This window comes from Canis lupus, chromosome 32, assembly GCF_048164855.1.
Source record: "Canis lupus baileyi chromosome 32, mCanLup2.hap1, whole genome shotgun sequence".
In the NCBI taxonomy this organism is placed as follows: Eukaryota; Metazoa; Chordata; class Mammalia; order Carnivora; family Canidae; genus Canis; species Canis lupus.
The window spans coordinates 14,663,061-14,677,294 of record NC_132869.1 but is presented as its reverse complement, the minus strand read 5'-3'; the positions used below and the strand labels follow the sequence as shown (position 1 = coordinate 14,677,294).

The 14,234-nt window shown below is 36.4% G+C and overlaps 1 protein-coding gene and 1 pseudogene across 5 annotated transcripts in view; both read left to right on the top strand.

Moving 5' to 3' along the window:
• Positions 1 to 14,234, top strand: part of SPG11 (SPG11 vesicle trafficking associated, spatacsin) — a 71,940-nt gene that overhangs the window by 16,260 nt on the left and 41,446 nt on the right. For all 5 annotated transcript variants that reach the window (XR_012022281.1, XM_072808182.1, XM_072808180.1 and 2 more), the window contains 7 exons: positions 5,113 to 5,268; positions 5,688 to 5,863; positions 8,008 to 8,184; positions 9,029 to 9,100; positions 9,583 to 9,710; positions 10,029 to 10,204; positions 10,920 to 11,133. Coding sequence is in view for 4 of the 5 variants with exons in the window: in XM_072808182.1 (XP_072664283.1) it covers positions 5,113 to 5,268; positions 5,688 to 5,863; positions 8,008 to 8,184; positions 9,029 to 9,100; positions 9,583 to 9,710; positions 10,029 to 10,204; positions 10,920 to 11,133 (1,099 nt within the window). In the remaining variant the exon portion in view is untranslated. The remainder of the gene's footprint in view (positions 1 to 5,112; positions 5,269 to 5,687; positions 5,864 to 8,007; positions 8,185 to 9,028; positions 9,101 to 9,582; positions 9,711 to 10,028; positions 10,205 to 10,919; positions 11,134 to 14,234) is intronic.
• On the top strand, positions 1,214 to 3,343 carry LOC140622540 (F-actin-capping protein subunit alpha-1-like; annotated as a pseudogene).

The window sequence follows — 14,234 nt, the reverse complement described above, 5'->3', positions numbered from 1 at the left end:
AGAAAAAGCTTCTACATTTGTATTTATCATTTTATTTTTTTAGTCACTTTCAAATTATTGTTGAGCATTCTGATGACTGACTGAATTGCCAAAACTCAGTCATGACATTTTATGTGCTTTGTGGAATCTTGAGGGAGTTGGTGGAATCTATAAATGTTCTTATTCTAAGTGGGGTGTTTATTGTTCATATCTTGTACTGTGCTTTGTATTTTTAGTATGCAAGGAAGAGATGACCTTTTAAATTCAAGAGAATTTTATTCAAAAGAGAATAAAATTCATTTGCAAAATTACCCACCCCTGCAACTATCTGAGACATTTAGTGTGATGGTTGAGTTATGGATTGAGACTTGTTACAAAAATTTTCAGCCTAGGGGCTCCCTGGTGGCTCATTCCTTTAAAGGTCTGCTTTCAGCTCAGATCATGATCCCAAGGTCCTGGGATTGAGCCCTGCATCAGGCTCCCTTCTCCCTCTCCCTGCCACTCCCCCTGCTTGTGTCCTCTCTCTCCCTCTTTCTCTCTCTTTCTCTCCCTCCCTCTCTCTCTCTCTCTCTCTCTATCTCTCTTCTCTCTCTCTCTGTCAAATAAATCTTTATAAAAAATTTTTTCAGCCTAACTCTTCAGTTTTTTTGCTACATTACCAACACTTCAAGATTTGACTCTCCTATTTAATAAACAGGAAACCTAGCTTTTATTCTTGGACCAGGTAGCCATGCACATCCTGACCTTAGAGGGATAAGGTAATAAAGTATGTTTTTCCTTATACATACAGTTTTATAATCTTTTTTTTTTTTTCATTTGGTGATATATTATAGACCTCTTTCTTGTACCCACCCATGTTTCTATTAGGCATTTTAGACTGATCCCAACTTTTACTGTAGTTAATGTGCCACAAATGCTGTGTGTGTGTGTGTGTGTGTATTTTCACATATATAAAATTGTTGGAATAAATGTGTAGATGTGAAATTTCCAGGTCAAAGAGACACTTGATTTATATGTTTTTTAAAGATTTTATTTATGTCTCTGCCTCTTTCTCTGTGTCTCTCATGAATAAATAAATACAATCTTTTCAAAAAGAGAGGGATTTGGGCAGCCCGGGTGGCTCAGCAGTTTAGCGCCGCCTTCAGCCCAGGTCCTGATCCTGGAGACCCCAGATCGAGTCCCACGTCAGGCTCCCTGCATGGAGCCTGCTTCTCCCTCTGCCTGTGTCTCTGCCTCTCTCTCTCTCTCTCTGTCCCTCTCATGAATAAATAAAATCTTTTTTTTAAAAAAAGATTTTATTTATTTGAGAGGCATTTGAGCTGGGGTGCAGGGAGGGGAAAATAATCTCAAGGAGACCTTGTGCTGAGCATGGAGCCTGTCTCTGGGCTTGATCTCTCCTGACCTTAGCTGAAACCAAGAGTCGGATATTCAATGGACTGAGTCACCCAGGCACCTCATGATTTACATTCTTAAAAGCTTTGATAAATTGTCCTCCAGAAAAGTTCTATCAACTTGTACTCACTCTGATTCCATGGAGGGAATGACAACTTTTTTTTTTTTTTCCCCCATCAGTGTAGTGTTTTCACACTGTAGATTAGCAGCTTCTTTTTTTAAGCATATTCTCTCTTTCATTTTGGTGCACAGTTTTGTCTCTTCCCTCTTGCATTGCTAACTTTTTTTTTAATGATCCAGTTACTTTTTTTTTTTTAACGTCTGTTGAATTTATAGAAAAAAGCCTGGTTTGTTATAAGTGAGGCCATTAGCAATTGTATGGTCAATATTCACTTCTGTTTGGTCAGTGATTTCTCCTCATTCTGTTCTCATTTGCACTACTCTGGCTTAAAGGGTGGGGATGAGCCTGGAAATCAGTGTGGAAATAGTTTACCAGCTCTCTTGGGGGTCAAACTCATGTTTCTTATAGTTCTCATGGAATTCTGGAGGTGGAGCTAATGCTGAGATTAACAGGAATCCCTTTATTAGGACTTGTAGCTAGCAAATGAAGGTTTCAGGAACCCATACTTCTTGCTTTCATCTGCATGTTTAATAGAATGGTTTTGGAATGAGACAGGCAGAAGTTCAAATTTTGACTCTTCCATTTATTTTCCAAATTAGCTTGGGCAAGTTATTTTAACACCGCTTAACCTCAGTTTCTTCGTCTATGGAAAGGAGGCTACAACACCTACCTCTCAGCGTTGTTGAAAATCATAAACGAGGTAGCATTTATAAGACACCAAGTCCAGTAGTTAAGATACAGCATAGGTGGTCAGCAAAATGGTAGTTACTAGTAATATCAGTAAAAGATGACTAATAGTAAGTAGAATCACTAACATTTGCAGGTAAGACTTCATAAAAGTTTTGTGAGCTTTTTGAAAATAAGATATTGGTCCTTGTTTTACGCTTAAAAACACCGCAATGTGTCAGAGCAGCCCAAGATGGCTAACTTTGAGAATTCATCACTCATGCACCCCAGGGGATTTTAATGAAGTGTTCAGTGTTGTCTAGCTATTACTTAATAATGACAGTCCCCTCAGGGAAGGGGTAGCACATGCATTCGCCCAGTATAGCATGATCAGTTCACACCTATGAAGATCAGGTCTGAATTACTAAACATGGTGACCTGGGTAATAGCAGATTTTTAGCCAAGAAACAAAATTTCCTTTAAGTTTGATCACTTACAGAAAGGAGCTAGTGACCCCCAGCCAGAGAATATAGATGGAGATCTGAAGTCTTAGAATCTTGTGACCGTGCTTTAAGAGCCTATGTGAAAGATCATTATTCCAATGGCTTCTGTAATGTTTATGGTAAAACTATAGATGGGTAACAGAATTGCATTGCATTCTGCATGTATTGAAAACCACTAGTTTCAGTCTAAAAACTTCTGGAAAGATTGTTGGAGAACAGAATTGAACTGTCACTGTCACACCACCTACAGCCCAACTGGTTGGAGTACTTAAGTTTCAGGTTCACATTATGAAGATGACAATGTTCAGATGGTTAGTCATAAAGGTGTACAGGATTCAGTAACTGCTTCAAATGAAGTCCAAATTGCCAAGGAGTTCATTAAAACCATAGAGCATGCAGAAAATGAATATCAGACAGTGTTTAATGAAAACTATCAAATAATGTCAGACAATTACATTCAAGGCCATATGCTGGCAGCTTCCAGTTCCTTGCCCCCAAATCGACTGGAACAAGATACTGAGCTACAAGATTGGCAAAGAAATGCAGAACGCTTAAAGACTGAGTGTAGGATTCTTTGGTATGTGGAAAGAAAAGATTAAATATGTGGTCATATAGTAAATAAGTGATTTATCAACAAGGGTGATATTTTTATTACAAAAACATAGTTTAAGAGGTACCTGGATGGCTCAGTTGGTAGAGCATGTGACTCCTGATCTTGGGAGTTGTGAATTTGAGCCCCATGTTGGGTATAGAGATTACTTAAAAATTAAAAAAAAAAAACTTTTTTTAAGATTAAAAAAATTATTTGAGGGAGAGAGAGAGCGTTCATGCGTGTGAGCATGGTGGGGGATGAATAGGGGGAGATGGAGGAGCAGGCTCTCTGCTGAGCAAGGAGCCTGACCACTCCTTGTTCAATCCTAAGACTCCAGGATCATGACCTGAGCAGAAAGCAGATGCTTAACCTACCGAGCCACCCAGGTGCCCCACCTCCAAAATTTTTTTTAAAGTGTTTTTGCTAGGACTTTCAAAATTATTAGGTTTTCTAGACTTACGGAATACTGTTGAACCTATAACTTCATCTTGATTCTTTCTCGTTCTCTGCCTTGTAATTTTCTGTTTTCACTGTATCTACTTGTAAATTTTTTTAAAAATTCTGCCACATTTAATGATGGTCAGAGAGATCTATCCTGGAATCCTTTTACTATTTAGAAAATTTTCCTAGCCATGAAGTCCTATTACTAATATAGACAGGTAATATGCTCGGTATTTTCCTACCCATAATTTTCAAAGCACTTCTGGTACTTGAGTTGTTTTTATTGATCCGCCAACAGCTGAGGAGGCTATGCTACAAACTAGCTGAATGGAAGACACATAGATCTCTCTCCCTCTGACTGCTTTGATTATCATTTATAGCATCTCATATCTGTAGTATTCAAAAGTTTGGATTGGGCTTTTTAGGTCCTTTTGTGTGGGCAAAGAAAGTTTTCTGGAAATTCCATCATAGCCAGCTTCTGTGGGGAAGTTATTTTTAAATCCAAAGACTTGAACCACATTCCCTGCACATGAATGTGTTTGCATTTTTTCTCTTCCCTCATTGTCTCCTTCCCATCTAGTACCATTATAGTTACAGGGATCTGCATTTTTAGAAGAGTTTTACCCATTATTATTTTTTATTATTCAAGAACTGTTGACGTATTAGGGATATAGTAGAGTATAAAACCGGAAAAATGCAGATGTTGAAGGAATAATAGGTATCTGTGCTTTAATATTTTGTAGCAGATGAATCAAACAACTATGTAAATCACCAACAGAAACTAAAAATGAACCAAAGTGAAAAGAATACATTCCAGGTAGAATCTTTCTACTGTAATTTGTTATTTAAGGGAGTACTAGTGATTTGTTCTAAATAAGATGTAAAACTTGTTCCAAATTCCTCTTCCTCAGTCTTGCCTGCCAAGAACTCAAATGTAACAGTGATACAGAAACCCTTTCCACGTACTTTGGCAAGTATATTTGTGATCTCAGAATATAAAGGTGATGTAGGTATGATATGACAATTGGTAATGGTGGGCTTATTTACGTTGTTTACACTTCTATGACCAGGCCTTAAGGGAAAGTTAGTTTTAAAAAAAAGTATTGACTTCCTCCTTATCTCCAAATACATGTCAAAAAAGAAGGATGTTTGTGCTTCAGATTTGTTTTTGCTCAGTAATACAGTCAAGCAACTTTGTTTCCAGGTGACCCATTGAGCTGTGTAAACATTATTACTTCAAATAAAATATATTTGTACTATGTGTATTATCTATTCATATCATGCTATCCTTTCTATCAGGTAGTTCAATGGGAATATACCTGTTTTGTTCTAAAAAAAAATACGGTATTTTTAGATATGTTAGTTTTATTAGGAGTATACTGATGATGTTCATGTTCATTTCTTTGGTTCTTTCTCAGATGTGGAAAAGCTGACACCAGCATTGGATTTACTTTGCTCAGCAATTAGAGAAAGTGATTCTGAAACCCAAAGCAAACACTTTTCAGAACAGTTGCTTAACCTTACACTGTCTTTTCTTAACAAACAAATAAAGGAGCTTTTTGTTCACAATGAAGGTAAGAATAGCAGCAAAGAGGGGTGTAACTGCCCTATTCCTGTGTCAGGACGGAGATACAAATGGTAGATCTTCTTGCATGAGAGAGCATGAGTCAATAGAGTGCTGTTTACTAAAGCTGAGAAACGTCAGTGTATGATTGATGAGTGACATGGATTCTAATCCTGGGAAAGTTGACAGAAAGGACTAATCATTGTGTAAAGGATTGTATTAAAATATAGAGCTACTTGTTAATAGGAAAAAGCTCAAATTTTTTTTGTCTGAAATTTGAAAACACTGAGTTTAAATTTTGGCATTTTCTAGAATTCTTTATAATCATAACAGCTTATGGCTCTTCTGTCTAGTTCTTTCTCTATGGATATATATACATACACATATATTTTTGTATATATTAAATTGGCAAATTGGTGTTTTCCATAGAATTAGATGAACATCTACAGAAAGGAGTGAACATTTTGACCAGCTACATTAATGAACTTCGAACCTTCATGATAAAATTTCCTTGGAAGATAGTAGACCCAGTAGATGAATATGATGTAAGTGAAAATGTCCTCAAAGTAAGAGAGAGTGATACATGGGAGAAACTCAGCATTGAGGTAAATATGAATAATTATCACTCATTTTATTTGCCAGATTCAGAAGATCTGAGAAAACAAACAGAATTTAGAATCTTACACTTGTGATTCAGAATCTTTGGCAAGGGTTTACGTTTTACAGATTTGGAGATCTTTGGACACAACTTCAAATTTATGTCTACAAACTTCATTTATTTAATTTAGAACACAGGTTCCCTCTTCATGCCTGATCTGCCCACTTGGATCCAGTGACGGGCACCCAACCCCAGACCCATGTGAAGTGGCACACTGTTAACAATACTTCCTCAATAGCTAGAACCTGGCACTTTAGACTTAAGTATCTGCCTGAACTTTGAATAAATCAAATTGCTGCTGATGGTTCGATCTTTTATTTTATGCCATTATGTCTTAGAAGTATACTTGATTTGGGTCCTATCTTAGATTCTAGTTAGGATATCTTGCCTTTTAAATTTTCTGTGCCTACCTGCTTGCTTTTCTTTTTATAATAGAAGTCCGTACAACCAAACTGTGTTGCCCTCCTTATGACTAGGGCCTGAAAGAATCCTTCCACCCATATAGAGAACATTGGCTCTGGAAAGACAAAGACCAAAATGTTTAACCCAGATGATCAAACTCAGTAGGGAGTGAAAGGGATAAGTTTGACACACTGGCAGGTTTGCAGGACTGCTGGTCTTGAGGTGGAGGAATAGGGAAGTACCTGATGTGACTGCATTTTCTGTATTTCTTATTCTCAAGCCAAAAATTACTTGATTTTTCCCTCTACTTTTTTGGTTTCTCTTTTCCAGTCACCTTTGCAGGTTTCATTTTCTGTTTTTTACCCTTTAACTTGCTCCAAGGTTCCATCCATGGTTCTCTGGTCTTTTGACTCAAAATAATTGATTTTTAACTCTATTTTGATAGAGGCTGTGAACTCTATCTTCAAAAAATGCTTGTGAATGTGTACATGTATACATACATACAGTTTTGCACATGGCTTAATGGGATTTACAGACCACTCTAAAGCCCCAGGTTAAGAATGCCCCTTTTCTCTTCAGTCTTGGGTGTAGGTCTTCAGTGTATGTCTTTATTTCTTCTAGGTAGGATTGTTATAGGAACCTTCTAATGCCTTACTATACTGAGCTTGAATCCCTTTCAATCCATTCCCCTCATTGCTGCCTGAATATTCTTCCTAAAGTATATATCTGATTATATCTCCTTTGGCTTTTAAGATTCTGTAGTGTATCCATGTAAGTTTTAGGATAAAACCCATCTCCCACGTATGACACCGTGCATGGTGGAACCTCTGCTTTTCTTTCAAGTCTCACGTGCTACTCTGTCCAGCTTTTTCTCCAGTTAAATTAATTCCGAGGTTCCTAAAGACTGATACTATTTTTTGCCTTTATGCCTTTGTACATAGTCTCTCCTTTATTTTTTAAGATTTTATTTATTTGAGGGACTCCTGGGTGGCTCAGCAGTTGAGCACCTGCCTTCAGCTCCCAGGATTGAGTCCTGTGTCGGGCTCCCTGCATGGAGTCTGTTTCTCCCTCTGCTTATGTCTCTGCCTCTCACTCTCGCTCTCTCTCTGTCTCTCACATGAATAAATAAATCTTTTTTTTTTTTTTTTTTTTTTAAGAGAGAGCATGTGCACACACTCGTGTGAGCACAAATTGGGGGGAGGGGCAGAGAAAGAGAAGCAGATTCCCCAGTGAGCCAGGGAATCTAGGACTCTGAGATTATAACCTGAGCCAAAAAAAGATGCCCAACTAACTGAACCACCCAGGAACCCCCACAGTCCCTCTTTTTGGAATACCTGTCCTTTTTCCTCAATGTATAACATATATATAACACTTGCCTTGTAAACTTTACCTCATTAGTCTTCTCTACTAGGAAGACATTTTTGTTACCCCTTTTATTGAAATGTTTCTTCTGGGTCCTCCTTTCTAGCACCCTGGGATACCTGTAGCATTGTGTATTTTCCACTAATCTAAAAACGGTCTGTGTTTTGGTCCACTTCATTTCCCCTATGTAAAGCCCCAAATCTCACAGCAGATTTTCAGTAAAAGTCCATTAGGTTCTCAATAAATATTTAAGTCCCATGTAGATCATCATAATAAGGAAATAAAAAGTAATTTAAACAGCAGATATTTTCCTTTTTTTTTTTTTAGGAAGTTATTGCCAATGCTATTTTAAACAACAAAATACCAGAGGCACAGACTTTCTTCAGGATTAACAATCATTCTGCTCAAAGACTTGAGGAGCTGATTAGAATAGGCCTAAATTTGGTCTTTGACTGTTTGAAAAAGAACAATATAAAGGAAGCATCTGAACTTTTGAAGAATATGGTGAGTTGCATAATCTGTCTGATCTTAAAGTATTTAATGTAAGAAAAAATCTCTATTTAATACAATTTCTGGTTGATAGAGAAATTGATTTGTTCCTAGTTGTGTCACAAACTAAGAAATTTACATAGCTTGTACTGGGAAATAATAATAGAAATGTTCTTTAGTACTGATAACTTTTTTTGAGGAGGTCTTTTTTTGGCGGGGGAGTTACCATCATTTGCCCTCTGTTACACTTGGCACTTTGGTTAGGAAACAGTGCTTTTCTTAGAAGGCTTCACAATTTCAAAGCATGCACAGGACCTCATTTTTAAGGGGACATTCTGGGTTCCTTGTGTGAACCTTTATATCTCCATTTGAACTTTTTAGTGGCTTCTACCTTTGCTTTGTGCTTTGTGGTTTTATTTCATTTGAGAAGGGAAAGTCCTAGAGATAGGCCTCCTGGACTAAGCTGAGACCTGGCCCTAATCTGTATGGTTGGCGTCTTGCCCATGCTAACTTTCTGGAGATGTAGATGAGTAAAACTATGTAAGGGTTGTGATTTGCATGGACTTCTGTTTTCAAGTAAATCATTATAGAAGATACCTGGAGTTTTGCTCATATGGTAGCCCAGCATTATCTTAAATTGTTCTGTGTGCTGCCTTTGTCTGGCAAAATGGCTAAGGGCTTTAGGGATAGGAGATATATATAATAAATAGAATGAATGCTCACAAGAGCTGAAAAACTGTAGAATTTTAATAGGATACATGTCTATAATAGAGTACTTCTTTATACAACATATATTTATGTTTAAAACCTCCCTATTACAAAATATAAAGGTTTTGAAAATTTTCTCTGTTTACTATAGGGCTTTGATGTAAAAGACCAGTTGCTCAAGATATGTTTCTATACAACTGATAAAAATATACGGGACTTTTTGGTAGGTAAAGGTGAGGCTATATAATTTATATCTTCTAGTAAACCTTGGTGAAACTACAAATGAGTTATTTTAATATTCAGCTACTATCTAGTAAGTAAAAGTATGAGAACTCCTTGTATTTTTTAAGGATTGTTTAGCATTTGTGATAAAAGAAAATTTGTGTTAATTTTTATATACCTCAAAAATTCAAAACACAGTTTTTTTTTAAGATTTTATTTATTTATTCATGAGAGACCGAGAGAGAGAGAGAGAGAGAGGCAGAGACACAGGCAGAGGGAGAAGCAGGCTCCATGCAGGGAGCCCAAGGTGGGACTCGATCCCGGGTCTCCAGGATCACGCCCTGGGCTGAAGGCAGTGCTAAACCGCTGAGCCACCCGGGCTGCCCCAAAATACAATTCTTAAATGGCTTTAAATCTCATGACATTTGTTTTGCAACTTTGCTTCATTTTTGTGAGGTCACTGGTTAATTATTCTTTATTCAGGTGGAAATTTTAAAAGAAAAAAATTATTTTTCTGAAAATGAAAAAAGAACTATAGACTTCGTGCATCAAGTTGAGAAGTTTTATTCAGGACATTTTCAAGAAAATGTGCAGATCCAGTCCTTTACCAGGTAATCTCATTAGCCCACTTTTGATAATTTGGAAAAAATACTGTGGACAATGTTTAGTTTATAAGTGTTAGAACAGGCTTTTTATGTGGAACTGAGCTTATGTTCTCTATGAAGATAAAACTTGTACCATCCAGAAAGGACTCAGAAATTTCCTATCATTTCCATATATGTATAATCACATATATATTTTTAAGACAATAAATACAAAAATGAAAGTACTGAATTGTGTTCACTGAAAGAGTAGAAGTTCATGAACAGATAAAAAGGAATGATGCTTTTTCCCTCCAAAAAGTAAAAACATTTATATCGCTGTTTTAGGTATTGGATAAAGGAACAGGATTTTTTCAAGCACAAATCTGTTTTGGACTCACTCCTGAAATATGATCCTAAAGATAAATTTAACAAACAGGACCATAGAATTGTGTTAAATTGGGCTCAGTGGTGGAATCAACTAACACAAGAATCCATCCTTCTCCCCAGGATAAGTCCAGAAGGCAAGTGTAAAGAACCTAAAATCTAACATGTTGAATGAGGATTAAATTAGGCATTGATATTTGATATTTACATGAGTCTTCATTTTAGAATTCCTTTTGGAGGAAAAACAACAGTTGCTTTAAAATGCGAGTCTGCATTAAGACCTCTTTCATATCTCAAGATTTTTGTGAGGTATTTATAATGTGATAGTGGAAGAGAAAAGCCATATGTTTCGGTGAATTGAGTTTTCAAAGCTAAGAATTCTCTCCCTGACCTCAAAGTTACATCTTTGTTTTTCCAAATAGTCTGTGAGTTTTTTCTTTTGCATACCAAGGATCTATATCACATCAGGGCTCTGGGGAACAAACAGTGATAATTCACGGAACGTTAAATTCATGTTTACTATTACAGCCAAAGTTTTTATTTATATTAAGGAAAAAGGAAGAAGAGACCTGAAAAGATATGTGAAATAACAGCTAACTTCCATGTTTCATTTAATCACTGTAGTAATGAGAAGCAACATTTAGCTCTTGATTATGAAATGAGCACTAAGGAGGAAAATAGTAAAAGAAGTAGGGGGCCTGCATAATTCATGTTATATAAATATTTGGGCAGATCATTATATCTATTCAGTTAACTAGTGTTGAGTTTCATGTCAATAACCATAATTCATTGCTATTTTAAAATGCCTTTTATTCTTTTTTTTTTTTTTAATGTATTTTATTCTTAATGCAGAATACAAATCATGTTCTCCTGAAGCCCTTTGGAGCTATCTCACAGCCCATCATGATTGGTCAAGCATTAGCTTGTGGATTGAAGAATTTCAGGCCCAGAACAGTTGTGTTTTACTGCAGCAGAACAAATGGCCCCTTCTGACTGTTGATGTTATAGACCAGAATACTTGCTGCAACAACTACATGAGGAATGAAATTTTAGATCAGCTGGCCAGGTTGTATAACTGTGAGGAAAAATACAAGAAAGGTCAAGAAAAAATAATGGTGTAATTTTTGCTCTGAAATGCCATAAATCCAATGCAGTCTTGTTTTATAGTATTCAAAATTATAAGGGTATTTATCTATTGAGATTTTAAAATCCCACACATTTAGCATCATGTAGTAGTGAATAGGCTCTCAAATTGTAGATAAAGGTTTTCTGCAAGCCATTATATGTGCCATTATATGTGCTTTGGTATAGAAGTGGTCAGCTGTCAGGCTACAAGGACCAAATGGCGGAGGAGGACCAAATGGAGGAGGTGGGATGAGGATACCTTAGTGTCATGTAATGTCTGCCACTCTACTCCCAGCTGTCCCTGTACCTGTATGCTGCATGTGGACTTGAACTAAAGAGGATTGCTCAATTAAGAAATTAATGAGGGGAAGTAGCTCTTGAAGTGATGAGTGGAGACTTTAAAATTTTAATTCATTGCTAAAAATAATTCTGTTAGATTGAACCATGCAAACTTGCCATTTGTGTGGGTCAAAGATGGTTGAATATCAACAATTTCATATGGTCAGCCTAAGCTGTCTTTCTAAGCTATTAAAATAATATAAGGAGACAATAACATACGTGTTAATTTGTTAAGTTTCATAAAGTTATTCCTGTGTATTTATTGTGTGTTTATACTTATTGGGGAAGTATAGCTATATTGTCCAACCCAACTTGAAGATGTGGAGAGTGAGATCTGGAGAAGTTAGGAGCTTTGCCCATACCAGTTACTTGCAGACTTCAGTTCTTTTACCCGACTTGGCACTGGCTGGTCTTTCCATTGTACTAAATCCTCTTCTGGTTTACCGGATATAAAATTACTATAACTTGCATGTTTATCAAATATGTAGCTTAATATCTGATTGTTTAAAAAGCTAGTATATGTATGATTTAACATGAATTATGACATTAATGAGTTAATGAGATCTACAGTAACAGATTAGAAGGGAAAATATCATACCACCCTGATAAATACAGGAAAGCATTTGATAAAATTCAGCATCTATTTATAATAAAAGCTACATATTAGCAAACTAAGAATAGACAAATATCCTTAGCTTGAAAGGGGTATCTAAAAAAAAAAAAAATCTTCTAGCTAACATTATGCTTGATGGTGAAACATCACAAACGTTCTCTTTAAATTTGGAGCAAGACAAGCCTGTCATCAGTTCTTCCCAAGTTGATCTTTAGATATAATGAAATCTCAGCAGTTTTCTTCTGGATTTCAACACGCTGATTATAAATATTTATATGAATGCAGAGGGTCAAGACTAGCCCTGAAAAAAGAACTTGCCCTACCAGATATAAAAGCTTATTCTACAGCTATAGCAATTAAGACAGTGGGATTATTGGTTCAAGGATAGACAGATAGACAATAGAATAAAATAATGAGCATAGAAACAAATTTCCACGTGTATGCTCACATTATATATGACCGAGTGGCACTGCACAGTGTGCAAAGAACAATCTTCGATAAAAGGGGCTAGGATAACTGGATAGCTATGTGGGGGGAAAATTAAATTGGACTTTCTGGCTTCTATCATGCATACAATCAATTTCAAGTAGATTTGAAAACCTAAATGACAATGTAGACAAAAGCTCTATAAAACTTTTAGAAGATGTAGAATTTCTTCATGACCCTGGGAATAGGATGTGCTTTCTAAACGGCCTAGAGGGGTAAAGGAAGAGAAGGGTTACTGAGACCTAGAGAGCTACCTGGCAAGAGTTGTGTCCCCTAGTGGAAAGTGTCGGTCAGCCTGCAGTCACTCAGCACAAAGAGAGTCAAGGTATCCCCATCCTCTCTTTTTTCTGACTCTTACCATTTGATGTGGGTCTCCCATTGGGTGAACCAGAATGGAAGCCTGAGAACACTGGAGTCTTCTGTCCAAGTGATCATCTAGAGACCGAGAGCAAGAGAAGAGTAGAGCTTGGATCTGGAAGGGAAAGGTATCAGGGCACACAGGCATTTCACAAGAGAGGAGGCACAAATGGCCAATAAGCATATGAAAAGATGCTTTTCTTCACTTGTAGTCATGGAAATGTAAATTTAGTTTGCCAAAAATCTAGGAGCACTTGCAATGACCATCAAAGGTAGGGCATAATCATGTAGCATAATCATACAATGGAGTATTATATAACAACAAAAAGGAACAAATTGTAGTTATGGGTGTTGACATGGTTAAATCATACAATGTTGAATAGAAGTAAGACTAAGAACAGTATATCCAGAATGTACCATTTATATATAAAGTTTAAAATAGGCAAAACCAAACAGATTATTTGGGGTTATATATATGACTGGTAAAACTAAAAGTAGGGAATGGTTATTACAAAGTCAGAATAGTGGTTACCTCTAGGGGTAGCAAAGGACATGCAGTGGGAGAGGAATATACCAAGGGCTTCTAATATAATACTCTATTATCTGGCTGATGGTAACATAGTATTTCTATAAATGCCACATTATATATGTTCTATTTTCCTTTGTGTGGTATATATACTTAACAATAAATTTGTAAAAAAGTAATATTTAAATGCAAATTTCTATTCTTATTTAGTAGTTGATTTAGTTAAATTCTGCTTTAGTTTTTTTTTTTTTTTTTTTTTTTAGATTTATTTATTTATGATAGACATAGAGAGAGAGGCAGAGACACAGGAAGAGGGAGAAGCAGGCTCCACGCGGGAAGCCCGATGTGGGACTCGATCCTGGGACTCTAGGATCACGTCCCGAGCAGAAGGCAGACACCCAACCGCTGAGCCACCCAGGTGCCCCTGCTTTAGTTTTTTAAATGATTTTGTTACAGTATTTTGGAAATTCTCAGAGGTTAAAGCCTCTAGCTTCAAGACCTAACAACTGTTGCCACAGTGGATTGTACAGTTCCAGTCAAAACCACACACACCAAAAAAATGGAGATAGATTTGGTTTTTGAAATATTTAAGATCACTCTAGACTGTTATTACCTTAAATACTAAAATGGTGCACAAACCTTCATCAGAAACTAGCTAAATATACATGCATCAGAACATAGTTATAGAATGAGACTTGACAGTCTTAATTTATAAATCTTT